This window comes from Carcharhinus amblyrhynchos, chromosome 14 (genome assembly GCF_965287045.1).
Source record: "Carcharhinus amblyrhynchos chromosome 14, sCarAmb.v2.hapA, whole genome shotgun sequence".
NCBI classification, from domain to species: domain Eukaryota; kingdom Metazoa; phylum Chordata; class Chondrichthyes; order Carcharhiniformes; family Carcharhinidae; genus Carcharhinus; species Carcharhinus amblyrhynchos.
In genome coordinates, this window is record NC_137337.1 from 69,744,576 (window position 1) to 69,762,356 (window position 17,781).

The 17,781-nt window shown below is 38.8% G+C and overlaps 1 protein-coding gene across 3 annotated transcripts in view; it reads right to left on the reverse strand.

Moving 5' to 3' along the window:
* The window catches only part of pcnx1 (pecanex 1), a 264,945-nt gene that overhangs the window by 160,049 nt on the left and 87,115 nt on the right, over positions 1–17,781 (reverse strand). For all 3 annotated transcript variants that reach the window (XM_080203059.1, XM_080203058.1, XM_080203057.1), the window contains exons 4-5: positions 11,660–11,699; positions 7,134–7,223 (exon numbers count right to left, since the gene is read on the reverse strand). In XM_080203059.1, the coding sequence (XP_080059185.1) occupies positions 7,134–7,223; positions 11,660–11,699 (130 nt within the window). The remainder of the gene's footprint in view (positions 1–7,133; positions 7,224–11,659; positions 11,700–17,781) is intronic.

The window sequence follows — 17,781 nt, forward strand, 5'->3', positions numbered from 1 at the left end:
TAAATAGATTAAAGTTTCTTAGAGGATAGAACTAGGTGATAAAGAGGAAACAATTGAAGTTGTATGTTCGGATTTCCAAAAGGAATTTGCTAAGGTGTCACAAAAAGGGTTCTTCTACAAGATAGAGGATCACAGGGTTGAAAGTAATCTGTTAGCATGGGTAGTGGGAGTGGTTAAAGGATAGGAAACAGAAAATACAAATAAGCATATCATTTCCAGGTTGGCAGACTGTTACTTGTGAGGTGCCACTAGGATCAGTGCTTGGGTCTCAGCTATTTACAATTTATATTGATCACTTTTAAGGAGGGGCAGAGAGTAATAATATCCAGTTTCCCTGACAAAGTTGGGTGGGAAATTAATCATGGTGAGGAAAGGAGGGCCAAAATTTTAACTCACTCAAAATCCATTCAATTACACAGAGTTAAAATCAGGACAGGGGGTCTTGTGACGTATTGGGTAGCAACCTTGCCTCCGGGCCAGAAGCTGTAGATTCAATTCCCACTTCAGGACTTTATGGCCAAGGCAATGCATTCATAAGCAGTCAAACAGGCTCAATATCAACTTGAATATCTTCACAACATACACTGATGGTGGCTCGTAAAAGTGGGGGAGATTGCTGGTCAGCCACATAATGGAAAGAAATTGAAGCCTCTACCATCACTATCCACAGCTCCAGGCTATAACATGCATGTAAAAGTTATGTTGTCACAGCAACTCAGGCTCCTTGGGGCAGCGGGCAGGGGGCAGAGGGGCCGGGTCAGTTGGCTGGATGGCTAGTGTGGTTCGGATTGGTATGAACAGCACTGTGTCAATCCCATTCCGACTGGGGTGGATTTGGATTTGCCTCCTTACCCTACCCATGACGTCATGGCGCTGTGGGTTGGAACTGTTTTCATAGCAAGAAAAAAAATCAGGCCCAAGGAGTCTGAGAAGGGATGAAGACAGGTTAATTGAGTAAACAGGAAAGTGGTAGCTGGAGTATAATGTGGGAAAACATAAGGTTATTCACTTTGGTAGGAAGAATAGAGAAACTTTTGTTTTTAAACGGTGAGAAACTACTAAATTTTGGTATTCAGAGGATCTTGATTGCCCTTGTACAAAATGTTCACATGCAGGTGCAGCAAGGACTTAGGAAGTCTTACTGTAGTTGCACAAGATTTTGGTGGGATCACACTTGGAGAACTGCATACAGTTTTGGTCTCTGTACCAAAGGAAGAAAATACTTGCCTCAGAGGTGGATGGATTCCAGAGACAAAAGGGCTTTCTTATAATGAGAGAAAGAAATAGGATTACATTCATCAGAATTTAGAAGAATGAGAGACAATCGCAGTGAAACATATAGGATTCTGGGAGGTTTTGGCAGGGCAGATGTGGAGAAGTTGTTTCCCCTAAATGGAGAATCTAGAACTGGGGGCATACCCATGATCGTCCTGAACGGTGGAATAGGTCTGAGGAGTTGTGGTTTACTCCTGCTCCTATTTCTCAATGTTCCTTTTTGCAGAACTATCCTACCCAAGAGGTAGGATGAGATTTTTTTTAATGAGATATTTCCCTCCACAATTACCAAAATCTGAACTTCTGAGGGGCATTTAGAAGGAAAAGGTAGAGGTAGCATCTTACGAAAGTTTTACTTTAAATAGGAAATCATACATTGCTTTACTGCACAGGTTAACCCTTTTACTTCATATCAACAGTGCAAAGTGGCCTTTGGTGTGCAAAACAGACCCAAAAAAGTATCTGACCAACTGCGATTTGTGATGGCACTGTTAACCTAAACATTTTTTCAAATCATAGCACAGATACAATTCATGGCAATGTAAATTTGATTTGTGTATCAATTGATATTTCACTTGTCAAATTCAAAGAGTATGTTATGGTAGGAGTGCCCAAATTGCAATAATTGGGCATGCGTAGCCTGAGCATCGTCAGGCAATTCCTCATGCCTCGACATTTTTTTAAATCACTTGTTCATTCTGCTTATTTCATGTTTGGATGTTTATAAAGTATTTTTGGATAAATCCTACATCAGTAAAGCAAGATCAGAGACTTAAGCACATTTATAGCTGCATGGATTTAACCTTTATATGTGCTGCCAAGATTTCAACCTATACTTCACAAAGACAAAATACTTGGGCATGCTTGCACTGTCTGCCTTCGTCTTCAATCCATAAATTATTAACTACGTACCATGAGAAAAGTCAGAAGTACATTTCGCTCATTGAGATTGTGTCCCATTTTGGAAAGGTTAGATATGAATCCAAAACAATGCCCCAACAAGTGTTCATAAGAAAAATGAGCTCAAGGGGGCTACACAGCCCTTGAGTCTGTTCCACCAATCAATAGGGTCATGGATGGTCTTCAATTCACTGTTTCACCCAATTCCCGTATCCATTTATTGTTTTAAGAGTCCAAACAACTGTCAATCTCAGCCTAGAGTATACTGAATGGCAGAGTGTCCACAACTCTCTGGGGTGAACAATTTTAACCAACCCCTTGCGTGAAACAATTTCTCCACATCTCAGTCCTAAATGGCTGATATTCTACCTCAGCTTCATTCTCCTGCCTATTCCTTGCATTCTTGGATTCCCTGAGGGACCACAAAACTATCTCAGCCTTGAATATGCTTAACAACTGAGCATGAGTGCTCTTGTACAGGAAACCCAAAGTTAACATGCATACGCAACAAGGAACTAGGAATACAAACAACATTTTGGTCTTTATTGCAAGTGGATTGAAAACACAAAAGTAAATCTTGCTGCAGTTGTACAAAATTTTGGTGGGAGCACACCTGAAGTACTACCTGCAGTTTTGGTCTCTATACTTAAGTAAAGATATACTTGCCTTAGAGATGGTGTAATGAAGACTCACTAGACTGATTCGGAGATGGGAAAAGTATGTTGGGCCTATATCATTGTAATTAAGAAAAATGAGGAATGATCTCACGGGAAAATATAAGAATCTGGAACGTTTTAACAGGGCAGATGCAGAAAGTTTGTTTACTCTAGCTGGAGAACCATGGGCACAGGTTAAAGGGCAAACCATTTAGGATTGGGTCAAGAAGAAATTTCTTCTTAGAAATTTCTAATACATTCAATGCCCAGATTGGGCTCTTAAGACAATCAAAGGTTATGGGAATATGGATGGAAAAATTAGCTTGAAGGTCACCCATGAACCTAGTGAATGATGGAACAGACTCGATGAGCCATATGGTCTACTCCCGATTCTGTAGAGCGCCACATCAACATTTACAAATTTCATGTCTTTTAAAAATAATTCTGCTGTTGCGTTCTTCCTGCCCAGGTGAATAACCTCACACATCCTACAGTGTGCTCCATTTGTCACTTTGTTACCCACTCAGATAACCAACCTATTTCTCTTTGCAACCTCTGTGCCCTCCTAACAATTTGGATTCCAACTTAGTTTTGTACTTCCAGCAAACATGGCTACACTAGTCTCAGTATCTTTGTCTAAGTCATTAACATAGACTGTAAATGAATTAGACCCTAGCACTGATCCATGCAGCACTTCACTCGTCACAGCCTACCAACTTGAAATAGCCACATTTATCTTTTTGTTCTTCTTCCTCTCTATTGACCAATTCCTCCATCCACGCTGACGTATTACACTCATTCCACGAGCCCTTCTTATACTGCAAATTATCCTTTGTGCAGCATATTTTTAAATGCTTTTTGGACAACCAAGTATGATTAAAAACTCATTAAGCATAATTTCCCCTTTGTAAAACATGTTGACTGTCTGATTGTACCTGATTTTCCCAAGCGCACTGTTAAAACTTTCTTAGTAATAGATTCCAGCCTTTTCCTACAACTGATATCAGGCTAACTGGCTTGTAGTTCCATGTTTTTTTTGCTCCCTCGTTTCCTGAATAGTTACATTTACTCGCTTCCAATCTGCCAGGGCCATCTTGAACCTAAGAAACTTCAGAAAATCATAATGAGAAAATAGATACAAGCAGAACATCCACTATCCTTGCAGCTACCTATCTTAGAACCCATGAAGTAGACCATCAGGTTTGGTGCACTTGTCAGAATTTAGACAATTAAATTTCTTATTCTCTGCTGATATTATTTACCTTTAGTTCTTATGAGCCCCTTGGTTAGTACTGTAAAGACAGATAAAAAATACTTTTCAACATATCTGCCTCATTTTCTATGATAATTTATTTTGGTTTTGCCTCTAAAGACCGATGTTTACTTTAGCTATCCTCCTTTTTACATAGACTTCTAAAAGACTTTGCAATCTGTTTTTATATTCCTGGCTAATTTAATCTCATTTTTTTTTTCTCTGGATAAAAGCAAATTACTGTGGATGCTGGAATCTGAAACCAAAAGAGAAAATACTGGAAAATCTCAGCAGGTCTGGCAGCACCTGTAAGGAGAGAGAAGAGCTGACGATTTGAGTCTGGATGATCCTTTGTCAAAGCTGAAAGGCATAAAAAAAGTGAGAGATATTTGCACTGTAGAGTGAGGGAATGAAAGATGAGGTATAGTCACAAAAACAAGGGGGAAATGCTACTAATAGAGAGAACCAGAAACATTAGCTCTTTTTTCTTCTTACAGATGCTGCCAGACATGCTGAGATGTTCCAGCATTTTCTCATTTTTTCCCTCTTTGTCTCAACTTTTTGGTCACCCATTCCTGGTTTCTAAATAGCTTTCAATCCTCAAGCTTACCAGTGTTGTTCTCAACAGTACACAATCTTCTCATCTATGTTATCCTTATTTTTTTTAGTAAGCCACAGACAGATAATCCCTGCTGAGTTTTTTAAAATATTTTTGTTCAAAATTTTGTATCATTTCTTTAAACGTTTCCCACTGTTTATTTGCTGCCATTTATTTTAATCCATTTACCCAATCAATTGTAACTAGTTCTCCCATCATCCCCATGTAATTGGATTTGCTTAAGTTTAAGGGCTTGTTTTGAACTAAAGGATCTCAAATTTAAAATGGAATTCAATTGTGATATGAACACTTCCCAGCAGATCTTTCACTATGAGATTACGAATTAGTAAAATAAATGCTTGTGGTATAGGGGGTAACATTTTGGTATAGATTGAAAATTGGCTAGCTAACCAGAAAAATTTTGCATAAATGGGTCTTTTTCTGTACGATGTAACGAGTGGTGTGCCACAAGGATCAGAGCTGGGGCTTCAACTTTTTACAATTTATATAAATGACTCAGATGAAGGGACTGGATGTATGGTTGCTAAATTTGATGATAACACAAAGATAGGTAAGAGAATAAATTGTGAAGCGGACATAAGGAGGCTACAAAGGGACAGGGACAGGTTAAGTGAGTAGCCAAAAATTTGGCAAATGGAGTGTAATGTGGGCAACTGTGCAACTGTCCATTTTAGCAGGCAGGATAAAAAAGCTTATTACCTAAATGGTGCATGAATCACAAAAGGCTAGTATACAGCTACAGTAAGTAATTTAGAAAAGGTAATAGAATGTTACAGTTTGAGAGGGGAACTCATTACAAAAGTAGAGAGATCATACTTCAGTTATATAGGGCATTAATGCCAGACCACATCTGGAGTATTGCGTGAAGTATCTATCTCCTTAATTAAGGGAAGAAGCAGTTCAGAGAAGGTTTACTGGACTTATGCCAGGAATGGGTAGATTGTCCTATGAGGAAAGGTTGGAGAGGGTAGATTTGTATCCAGTAGAGTTTATAAGACTAAGAGATGACTTGATCAAAACCTTTAAAATCCCATGGGGTATTGAGAAAGTGGATGTGGAGAGGATGTTTCGTCTTGTCAAAGAATCTAGAACTAGGGCTCACAGTGAAAATAAGGGGTCGCTCATTTAAGAAAGAGATGAGGATTTTTTTTCTCAGACGGTCATGAGCCTTTGGATTTCTCTTCCTTAAAAGGCAACAAGAGTACAGTCTTTGAGTATTCCTCCTCATCTTTGTTTTAAATGGGTGACCCCTTACTTTGAGATTATGCCCTCTAGTCCTACACTTACCCACAAGGGGCAACAACCTCTCAGCATCTACCCCATCAAGCACTCTTAGAATCCTATATGTCTCAATCAGGTTCTCTCTCATTCTTCTAAAGTCCAATGAGTATAGTTCTAAGCTACTCAACTGCTCTTCATGAGAAAATCCTTCCATACCTAGGATCAACCTGGTGAACCTTCTCTGGACTGCCAGTACCTCTTTCTTTAGATAAGGGGACCAAAACTGCTCAAAGTATTTTCTTCATTTTCAGGGCAATTCCTCATTTTCCATTCTGCCTGTCTTTTCAAAGTGTTAAGTATCCTGGAATATTTATTTCCCTACCTTAGTTACTTTGCAACCTTGTCTCTGTAATGAAGATTAAATCAAACCCATTTATCTCTATTTTTATTATTAGTTTTCCTATCTTGTTACGAAAGATTCGTTCATTTCGATAAAGAGCTTTTTTTAAAAACTAAAATTCTTTGCATGGACCTTATTCGTTGACACACAATTAATGTTAAACTCTCTCTTCCTGTCCTAATCTGCCAGTTTTACCCAAATCTTTATATTGCTCTATTGCCTTGACATTTTTCTTTTGATTTCTAAATTTCCTTTCACCTGATCTTCCCCTTTGTCAGTTAAAATCCTATCCACAGCCCAAGTTATGCAGTTTTCCAAGATGCCAATTCCAGCCCAGTTTAAGTGCAGCATTTCTTAAGGTAACAACTCCCTCTTTCTGCATTACTGGTGCCAGTGTCAACTGAATCAAAACCCCTTCTTCCCACATCATTCATTGAGCCACGAGTTTAATTTTCTAATCTTATGACCCAAAGTCAATTAGGGCATGAATCAGATCACAATCCAGAGGTTATTACCCTTGAGAATCTGAATGTTCCACCTAACTTTTCGCTCTTCTGTAATGCAAATTTCCCAACTAATTTAAAATAGCTCATTAAAAGCATATTTATTTTGCTAAATTATACCTTACACAAGCAGATCAAGCTTCAAATTCTAATATTCCTCAAAATAGGCTGTAACATTGCAAAAATAAAGCGATGATTTTAAGTGAAATGCAACAGAATATCAGTTGAATACATTTATGGAAACACCAGGATAACAACAAAATCTACTGGATTGTTTGCCAGTCAAATCCCTGCAGACAAAGCTCACCTTGCTCATCATTCGCATCTTTGTACAAACTGCAGCTCTGGCCCAAGCTCAAACTAACATCATCAGAGGTTTTTGCCGTTTCTTCATCCCCTATAGTGGACATGAAAAGAAATGTGAATCTCCAAATGTCTGATGCTAATTCTCTATTGCAAATATATACTAATCTGCAATGACCAGCACTGCAGAAAATACATTCCCAACTCGATACTGCTGGAACTCAGCTTGTAGGGCAACAGACTTGCAGTGACTTTGCTGGGTGATCCAGAGTTCTAACTGCATGTTAGAATCCAGGATACCATGGTAGCAGAGTGGTTAGTACTGCTACCTCACAACGCCAAGGACCCGGGTCAATTCGCAGCTTGGGTCACTGTCTGTATGGAGCTTGCATGTTCTCCCCATGTCTGCTTCCCTCCCATAATCCAAAAGACGAGCTGGTCAGGTGCACTGACCATGCTAAGTTTTCCCTCAGTGTACCTGAACAGGCATCAGAATGCGGTAACTTGGGGTTTTCACAATAACTTCGTTGCAGCGTTAATGTAAACCTACTTGTGACTAATAAATAAATAAGCTTAAACAAAGGTGCAATGTGCAAGGATATTTCAGTATGTTTGTGTCACCCCCCACCCCCTCCTTACGGAGTGGCTGAGGAGTGGCCCAAATTATGATGAGTCCACACCCAGGAAAGAATCTGATATCTGCTTTAACAAGCAGACAATGGCAGAAAGCAAACTTCCAGCATCTGGTTACCTTCTTACCTGGCAGGTGGCAATACTTAAGAGTTTGTTTTGCATTAACTCCATTTGACGAGTTCCTCATGACGACACCAGCCTCTTTCTGCTACACGTTATCAGTTAAGAGAATCGGCTTAATCAGCAACTGTCGGCAGTGAATTGCTTGAATAATTGACTCACTAATTCACTACATTCCAATGGGTAAGCACCATGGAACTCATCTTGTTATTTAACTGGAGGTGAAAATCTGCAGTCAAAAAATCTTCTGACATACATGTGACAGCTCTCCTATGTTGTACCAGCACCCTTAAAGACTGACATTCCCAAACTCTCAACATCAAAAGGTTGAAATTGTGCCTTTATAATGCAGAAAGCACGGAAACAATTGCAACCCCAAAGTAACAACAGTTCAACTGCACAGTATAGATCATGTGCTGTTAAGATGTCAATACTTTAGTATTAATTTTTTTTAGCTCACGCACCACAAACACACAGTGAAGATCCAACGTACGTGATGGATGCATGCAAAGCAAGACTATATTCTTCAAACATTTTAAAGGAACAGTCTATTTTAATTGATCCTGTTCTATTCTTTGAGAATTTTAAAACTCCCATCATACCATCTTGTAATCAGCATTTTAACAGGAAAAATTCCTACTTTATGCCAGTGCTTTTAATTTCCTCATGCCAGACAGTGGGTGGCTCAGTGGCAGAGGTTAGTACTGCTGCCTCACAGCGCCAAGGACACGGGTTCAGTTCTGGCCTTGGGTGACTGTCTGTGTGGAATTTGCATGTTCTCCCTGTGTCTGCATGGGTTTCCTCCACGTGCTCTGGTTTCCTTCCACAGTCCAAAAGATATGCAGGTTAGGTTGATTGGCCATGCTAAATTGTCCTTTAGTGTCAGGGAGATTAGCTGACTAAATAAGCAGGGTTACAGCGATAGATTTCACAAAAAGCTGAAGTCTTGGCCACATACAGAACACATGCAATGCTCCCTCCACCACCAACCCCCCTCCCCACCCCCTGTGAATGGCACAATGTGTAAACAATGAGAAAAAAACGTAGCAAGGGAGAAAATAGGCAGTGAAGAATGGCTGATGGCTGAACTAAATTAACGCAGGACAGGATGGGCTGGAGGAATTTTGGATATCGTTGACGGTGCAGGCACAGTAAGTTGAATGGCCTCTTTCTGCACTGCAGGAATCCTATGACAAACAACCTTCAAACAAAATAATGACTTTATGCTAAATTGCTCTTAAAATATCTACTATGAATGGCACACCATCGTTACTTTAGTTTAACATCATGTGCTATCTTAAGTGAAGTATAATAGATGTACTTTCAGTGTGTTTTCTATAATAAACTACATCAACCAAAAACAACCTCCAAAAACAGTCTTTTCAATTTTAAACATGAATCCAGGGAAACTGACAGCAGCAAAATTCAGTTCGTAATCAAACTAATCTTGGTCATGATCATCACAGTGTACTTTCACTGTTGCAAAAGATATGTTCAGTAAGAACCCTTCATTAGGCCTACATTTGTTTTCTACTTCAATGAAATTCCTTTTGGTGCAGGATCATTTTTAAATAAATTGAATGATTCTGAATTCATGGTTAGGACTTCAGAAGGTAAAGAAAGGTCAACAACTTTAGATTTCCTTAAGAATAATGCCACAAGTGGAACCCAATAGTGCAGGACCTGACCAGACCCTCAACAATCCTCAACACTACCCACTTCCACCCTCACTGCAGAACCTATCTAGATCCTTACCCAACCCCAGTATGACTCATGGTACCTCCAGGTTTAATTTCCCCAAATCGTCCAAAACAAACTCCCAACCTCTGGTTTACATCAATTCCAATTTATCCAAAATTCCTCTGGCCCATCCTATCATGCATTAAGTGTAGGTCAGCCATCTGCCATTTTTCACTGTCTATTTTCTCCCTTGCTACATTTTTTTCACTGTTTACATTCTTTCATGGCTCCATTCTGCTCTATTTCTGCAGTCACCTTCCTGCTCTACTTTCCAGCCCATGCCCTTCGGTTTTCTGACATTGGTCTCCTGAGCATCTCCAATTTCCTCTCCATTTCACAATTTCAGCTATCTCAAAAGCAACTCTCAAGATATTCTTCCCCAACCTCTATTCTTACCTTCAAAAGCCTCAAGGTCTTTGATCACACTTACCATCGTTTCTCCTAGCTCTGGGTTATTGCTTGGTATTCACTTATGCTCTGTGAACTAAGTTGGCACATTTATTCTGTACTAAGTATTATAGAAATTGAGTGCTAATGAAAAGGGTGACATGCTTTGAAGCTTTCATCTTGCACTCATCAGGACTGAAGGGTGCAGATTGGTTGGTGAGTCAGCTCATAGTGTTGCTATGGAGAATGCACCGTGAACTATTGTTCCCATGCTTTTGTTTAAATTAAAAAAGCACAATGCTTTACCTGCTTGCAGAGGACAGGCCTTACATAAGAATACAGTTTTACATAGCTTCTAGCAACCTTAAGTGAGCCACAATGTGAGTGCAATTAATAATCTTAATCAGTTGTCAGTGTAATTCTCAGCATGCTCAGGATTATTCAGCAAATTCTGCCCAATCGCAGAATCACATCTAACTTTAGACAATATGTTCTGAGTTTTGCATACATGGGCTGGTTGAGTATGGTCAGTACTATGTCTATTACAAATATTCGAAGGGCCACACTGCTTGCTACGATTTGCCAGTCATTGGGACATATGGTTTATGTATCTGGCATCAAGCCAGCACTGAAATTCATATTCACATTACTTATTTATGTGGCAGGCAGGATGTCTTTTGGGTTTGACGGCATCATTCTATTAGTGGAAAATACCACTCCTGTTGCAGTACATAATAAAAAGTCTGACAACGCCGGCATACCCACATCATGCAGTACATAATGGCAGGGTGAAACTGTTGACTTCACCTGTTGCTCAAATGTTTGAGATGTTACCCTTCTACAGCTGAAGAAGAGTCATACGGACTCAAAACATTAACTGTGTTTCTCTATCCACAGCTGCTGCTCAGTTTTTCCAGCATTTTTTGTCTTTATTTCAGATTTCCAGACGCCGCAGAATTTGGCTTTTATAATTAAAAGCTCCTGTCTTATCAACTGAACCAAGGATTTGAATTCCATTAGGTATTTTGCAAGTGCAAAATTCTATTGCATAGTATTTTAATAGTCAATTTGCTTAAAATTTAGAAAGAGAAAAAAAATCACAAAATAATGGTGAACCAAAGGAAACTGGACTTCCAAAGAGTAAGAGTAAACAGAATGCTGTTTGTTGAAAACCTGCATGCAAAACCTTTCCATTCCCACCGAGAACAATTCAGGAAGCAGGCCTTAGTGTCAAAATGCCTTTAGGGATTCAGAGACCAATCACATAGGCTCACATTCTGCCTGCTCCTAAATATACCGAGTTCAGAGCGGTAAACCAATGCTAAATATAAGCAGCATTGAAAGTTCTCCCTCTCACAGTTACCATCTCCTTACAGTCTTTTACTTTAAACTGCAGTTAAGATTAATGCAACAAAGCATTTGATTTATGGTTCAGTTGTTGCTCACATCTTGGAAAAGGGGTCAAAATAACTTACAAATTCACAGAATCAAAGATTCAAAATGCTTATTTTAGGTCGCTGACTAGCACGGTATCAGTACTGCGTAAACAAACTATCAAGCATTACTTTAATACAATTCAGTTATTCTGGAACACACGAACCTACTAGATAATTAAAAAAACCTCTACTCATTAGATGGCAGATCTCATACCTCTGACACTCGATGTTGCTCCAAGATGAGGCTGCATAACCTGTTAACAAAAAGGATTGGAAATAATTAAAAAGGCATAAGTTTCATAATTCAGGTTTGTTGTTGTACATACAAATCAATTAGCAAGAATAACACACCAGCTTAAATGCTAAAAATAAATCCAAGATTGCAAAGAACATTTCCTGGATGGAGGTAAACATACATTTCAGACTAAAACTCAAAGCCATGCATTCTTCTAATTGCAGTACTGACATCTTGTGCTTTGTTGAAGTCATTAGATTACATTTTAGCTTCAACTTGAGACTCTGAATTGGACTTGATTTGATTGAATTGGAATAAAACAAAAAAAAAAGGGATTGATCCCACATATTCTACAAAGGTTTGCTCTTGAAGCTGTTCCGGAATTTACTGTATTCATTTTGAGTCTTCTCCATGCATGTTGAAAAATTGTGCTATGCATCAGTGCCCTCCCTACCCTGCCCCTCAATTTTTAGTATGAGATTCAAACACTCTCAGTGCTGGTACAGCCCTATCTACCCGAAATTGGCACCTCCCAAGCTCAAATATCTTGCTCATATGCACACCCAAATGTCAGAGATGGTCTGGCATACTTAGTCTAAGACAAAAACTGGCCTGGATCAGTGATAAACAAATGCACTAATCATTTGTTACACTTGCCCACAGAAGGTCTGTGGGCTTTTACACTGAAACTTGTAGTGATTAAAAATCAATTTCAGTGCAGCACCCCATCCACAGGGGATATTTGACGTATAAACAAAGAAAGTGTGTTAATCAGACTGAAGTAGTCTTACTGAAATACACAAAGTTTGAGCAAGGAAGTGTGTACTTTAATATGTAATTGAATGACACATCTTACATAAAATGGGAAAAAAGGGGAAAAAAGTGAAAAAAGTAATAAAGAGAATGTTAATTTTTTCTTAAAGTTTCCAACAAATTAAAATCTGAAGAAACAAAACCCATATTTATAAAAAATAATTTTCAGTGCCAGATAGGTTGCTCTGCAGTGATGAAAACTCAGCACACTTAAGACGAGAATGTATTTTTCCAGCAATTTTAGTAGATATTATTATATAGGCACAACAACTTTTATGTTCTTTCAATGCTAAGTCTAAGCTTATATCCGCTGGAGTGTAGAAGAGGTGGAGGTCACTTGATTGAAACATTTAAGATCCTGAGGGGTTGTAACAGAGTGGAAGTGGAGAGGAATTTTCCTCTTGTGGGAGAATCTAGACCCAGTGTACACTTTAAAAATAAGGGATCTCCCATTTAAAACAGAAGGAGGAGAATTTTAAGCTGGAATACCATTACAGCTGGAAAACCCTGTCAACTATTTCTCAATTTCCACATTTAACTGAACGCCTGAGTTGATCAGAGATTGCTGTCCAATTTGTGCTTCACAAATAAGAGTACTAAATGACTTACCGTTATTTTTACTGCAAAGTCGAGGCCAAAATATACTTCCTAAACTATACATGCCACAATGTCAGCATGTGCTGGAGACAGAGTGCAAACAGCTGCCTGGAACCTAAAACCTCTGTCAATATTATGACCAAACGAAGAACCATAGAATCTCTACAATGCAAGAAGGCGGCCATTCTGCACTGACCATCCAGGTCCTATCCCCATAACCCCATGCATTTACCCTAGCTAGTCCCCTTGACATTAAGGGGGAATTCAGAATAGCCAAACCACCTAACCCGCAAATCTTTGGACTGTGGGAGGAAAACCGGAGCACGCAGAGGAAACCCACACAAACATGGGGAGAATGTACAAACTCCACACAGACAGCGACTGAAATCGCATCCAGGTCCCTGGCAGTGTGAAGCAGCAGTACTAACCACTGTGCCACTGTGTCCTCCACAAATACAGTGAACAGATACATTGCCAAGACGACGCTGGAACAGATGGACTCAGTGAATCTTTTTCATTATTGAACAGTTCATTCATCTTGTGATTAAGTACTACTTCAAAGTTGTAATTTTTACATGTGATTCAGTCCCTTATGCCTGTTCCTTCATTTAATAAAGTCCTGGCTGATCTTATAGCAACTGCAAACCAGAATCACACCAACCCCCTATCACATAACCTATCACATGCTTGCTTACCAAGAATCTATCCACCTCTACCTCAAAAATATTCAAAGACTCTGCTTCCACCGCCCTTTCAAGAAGTGAGTTCCGAAGACACAAGGCCGAGAGAGAAAAAAATTCTCCTCCTTCTGTTTTAAATGGGAGATCCCTTATTTTTAAAGTGTACACTGGGTCTAGATTCTCCCACAAGAGGAAAATTCCTCTCCACTTCCACTCTGTTATAACCCCTCAGGATCTTAAATGTTTCAATCAAGGACCTCCATCTCTTCTACACTCCAGCGGATACAAGCTTAGCCCGTCAAACCTTTCCTCATAAGACAGCCCACTCATTCCAGGTATTAATCTGGTAAACCTTCTCTGGACAGCTTCCAACACTCCCAACTGTTTCCAATTTTAATTAAAGCTATATGGATAGGGAAGTAAAAAGAGATTGAAGAGTCTGGAACACAGTAAAACCAGACCATAAACTTTAAACAACATTATGGGTACCAGGGTCATGGCATGTAAATCAATTTTTGAGGCCTCCATAATATTTCCAAAAACTGGAAGTTGACTTATACACTCAGTCTAAAATGTGAACTATTGCTATGAGTTTTGGTGGTTGCCATTTTGAAATGTGAATGAAAAACACATATCATTGGCAATTCAAATTGATTTGATGTTGCATAGCTTATTGAATAAATTGTACTTTTAATCACAATCAAAGTGTTTTAAAACAAGTCATATTCATTGCTTTCGGCTTCCAAAACAGAGTATATTGAATTCATGCTGAGCCACTTTTGTGATGGAATTTTCCAAAGGATTCCACTCTGGATCAGATTTGCTGTTCTCATTTGCAGAATAATCCCTCCCCAACACATTGTCTTTATCTCCATTCAATGAAATAGATATTTCTTTTCTGAATGAGCTGATGACATTTAGTACACCAATAGCCCACGACTTGGTAATGAAATCGCACAAAACATCAAGCGGGGCTACATGCATATTTCCTACTTTTGTGACAATTATGTATTCCTCTCTATCCCATTTGGACTGAACATGATCCTTGGGTGTTTTATTGAGGCACTCATTTGAAGGTTGAAATACAGGTGATAGATCTCCTGGTTTAACTGTGAACAGTACTGCACAGTTTAGGTACAGGGTAAATCTCTCTCAAACTAGAAATAATCCGACCAACCTTACTTCCCTCCTGCCTCATGGTCTCTGTCAAAAGGTAAGTCACCTGCGTATCAACGTGCTGCATTTCAAATGGCTTTCGGTCAAAGGTTGTGATCATTAGGAATGAATTGAGACTGCCTCAGTGTCATTTCATCCAGAATTCTTACAGCTAAAAGGACACAGGTGACTTTCATCCATCAGTCCAGGCTTCAAAATCCATTCACACTATTGACAACAACAGAAACATCAACACATACAAAAAGCAATCGGAAAATGAAGCTAAGAGCTGAAAACAAAACTGCTTTGAAAATTCTAAGCTCAAAGCTTTCTGGAGGAGAAAATGTTTTTCAAAATATTCCTAAAACTAGGAATGTGGGTCCCCTACAATTATGGAGAAAATCTGAAGACAAATGAAGAACAAAGTGAGATATGGGAAAGGGAAGGCACAAGAATGGAAAAGGAGTGAAGTAGAGGTAAAGTGCATTATACTATATTGCAAAATAAGATCAAATATAATAAATGCAGAAAGAAGATTAATCAACATCAGCCTTTCCTTTTGAAAAAACTGCTGTGGAAGCTTTATAGTTGGGAGTTTTAAGAAGATAAAAGCAACAAGAATCCTTGGCATATGAACTGCACTAAAAGCTGCTTTGGCAACATACAGAAACTAGCCATCAGTGGGCAAAAATCTGTCTGAGTGTAAAAGTTTTTTAAAGTTTATTTATTAGTGTCACAGAATGGTGGAGACAGAAACACCCATAGCATCTAAAAGTATTATGCATTTTTTGCTTAGTAGGAAATGAGATACAGTCTTTAAAATGATACAAGGTTCACACGATACGGATATAAGTAGGTCATACAAGTTCAGGTGTTATCACATATAATAGCACATCCCGAAACTAGAATTGGATTAAAATGTTTCCATCTCTCCTACAGAACAATAAATAATAAGACAGACAGAGACGAGAGACACAATTTAGACAATTTGATCCTGTATTTATCTTGTATCCTACACAGAATTTAAAAAATAGAAACTTAGAACGGTTGACAAATAACTTTAGAATATTACATGTCATGATCTTCCACAACTGTCCTGATTCAGGAATTGGCTCCTTGAATTGGAAAACCTCTAATATCATTCATTATTTTAAAAAGGTAGGTGCAATAAATTAGAAAATGAGAGGCCTGCAAATCTAACATTGGTTGTAGGGAAATTATTAAAATCTGTTAATAGGGACAACATAACTAAGCATTTGAATAATTATAAATTCAGAGGGAGGCGACATGAATTTGTCAAGTGTAAGTAACGTCTAACAAATTTTTAATCTACATAGTGGATAAGAGTGTGTCTAGCTCTTGTTCTTAAGTTTGCTACATCTTATTGCAATCCCTCCCAGTATAACATATAACACATCTCCCCTCTCTTTAGATCTGATAAGAAGTCAAATGGACTCGAAACATTAACTCTGTTTTCTTTCCCTACAGACGCTACCAGACTTGCTGTGTCCTTCCAGCATTCTATGTTTTTGTTTCAGATTCCAGCATCTGGAATGTTTTGCTTATTCTAGAGGCTATTTATGTGGCTTCCAGAAGAAATTTGGTTAGATTCCAGAGAGGAAATGGCTATGAAAAACCGAATGGGAGGCAAACTATTAACATGGGTAGGAAATTGGTTAGGAGCTAAGAAACAGCATAGGTATAACATACAGGTACTCAAATTGGCAGATTTGACTACTGATACTCCCCAGACATCCATACTGGGGCCTCGGCATTTCATTACGTTTCTAAAGGATAATAAAATAAAAAACGTAATTGGAAACAGAAAGCTTGAAAGGAGGACTGATAGACGAGCAACACTGTGGTAGATGGACTTCAAGTATGAGGTTGCTCACTTCAGGCCCAAGGAAGATAGATCAGAGCATTTCCTAAATAGTGAAAAGCTGGAGATTTAGAGGTCCAAATACAGAAATTTAGTAAAATTTCGTGGGCAGGTACAAAAATAATTAAACTGGCTAATTTAGTTTTAATTTGCTTGTTCTTAAGTTTTGCTACATCTTTGCTGCAATCTCACCCAGCTCCCACTAATCACTAATCCAACTATTTCAACCCCACTTAGACAGTACACAATCGCTTTAGCTCTGAAAAACAGTCTTGTGGGCTTGAAACGTTTGTTTTCTCTCCCTATGGATGCTATCAGACCAGCTGAGTTTTTCCAGCTTTCTCCAATTTTGTTTCAGATTCTGGTATTTGCAGTATTTTACTTTTACGTTCGGCTAATTTAATGTTGATCTTTATCTCAAGAGGTTGGAATTCAAAAGGGGTGAAAATTAAGTTGCATAAATCTGAGCCATGACCAGAACTGAGTTCAGTTCTGGTTACCAAACTTTAGGAAGAATAATGGCCTTGTAGGGGCTGCAGTGCAAAATTATCAGAAAATTACCTGGACTAAAAGGGTTGAATTATGACAACAGTTTGCATAATAGAGACCTGCCTCCTTGCCTTACCCTATGTTTCATATGGAGTAGTGCCCCTCAAGCAACTGTCTCTCTCTCTCTCTCTAATGGGGAGAGATGCTTATGGTCCTTTGAGGGCCACAACTATTAACTTTACCTAGGTGCATAAACTCAACTTGTACTCGTATGAAGGGGTTTAAAGTTTTATTTGTGAGTCACAAGTAAGGCTTACATTAACACCGCAATGAAGTTACTGTGAAATTCCCCAAGTTGCCACACTCTGGTGCCTGTTGGGGTTGAATAGATAATTTCTCTTCTGACATAACCATAAAATGCAAGTTTCTGCCATTAAAAGGTTGATATCAGAAAGCACTTCTACAGCAATGTTGTGGAAATCTGG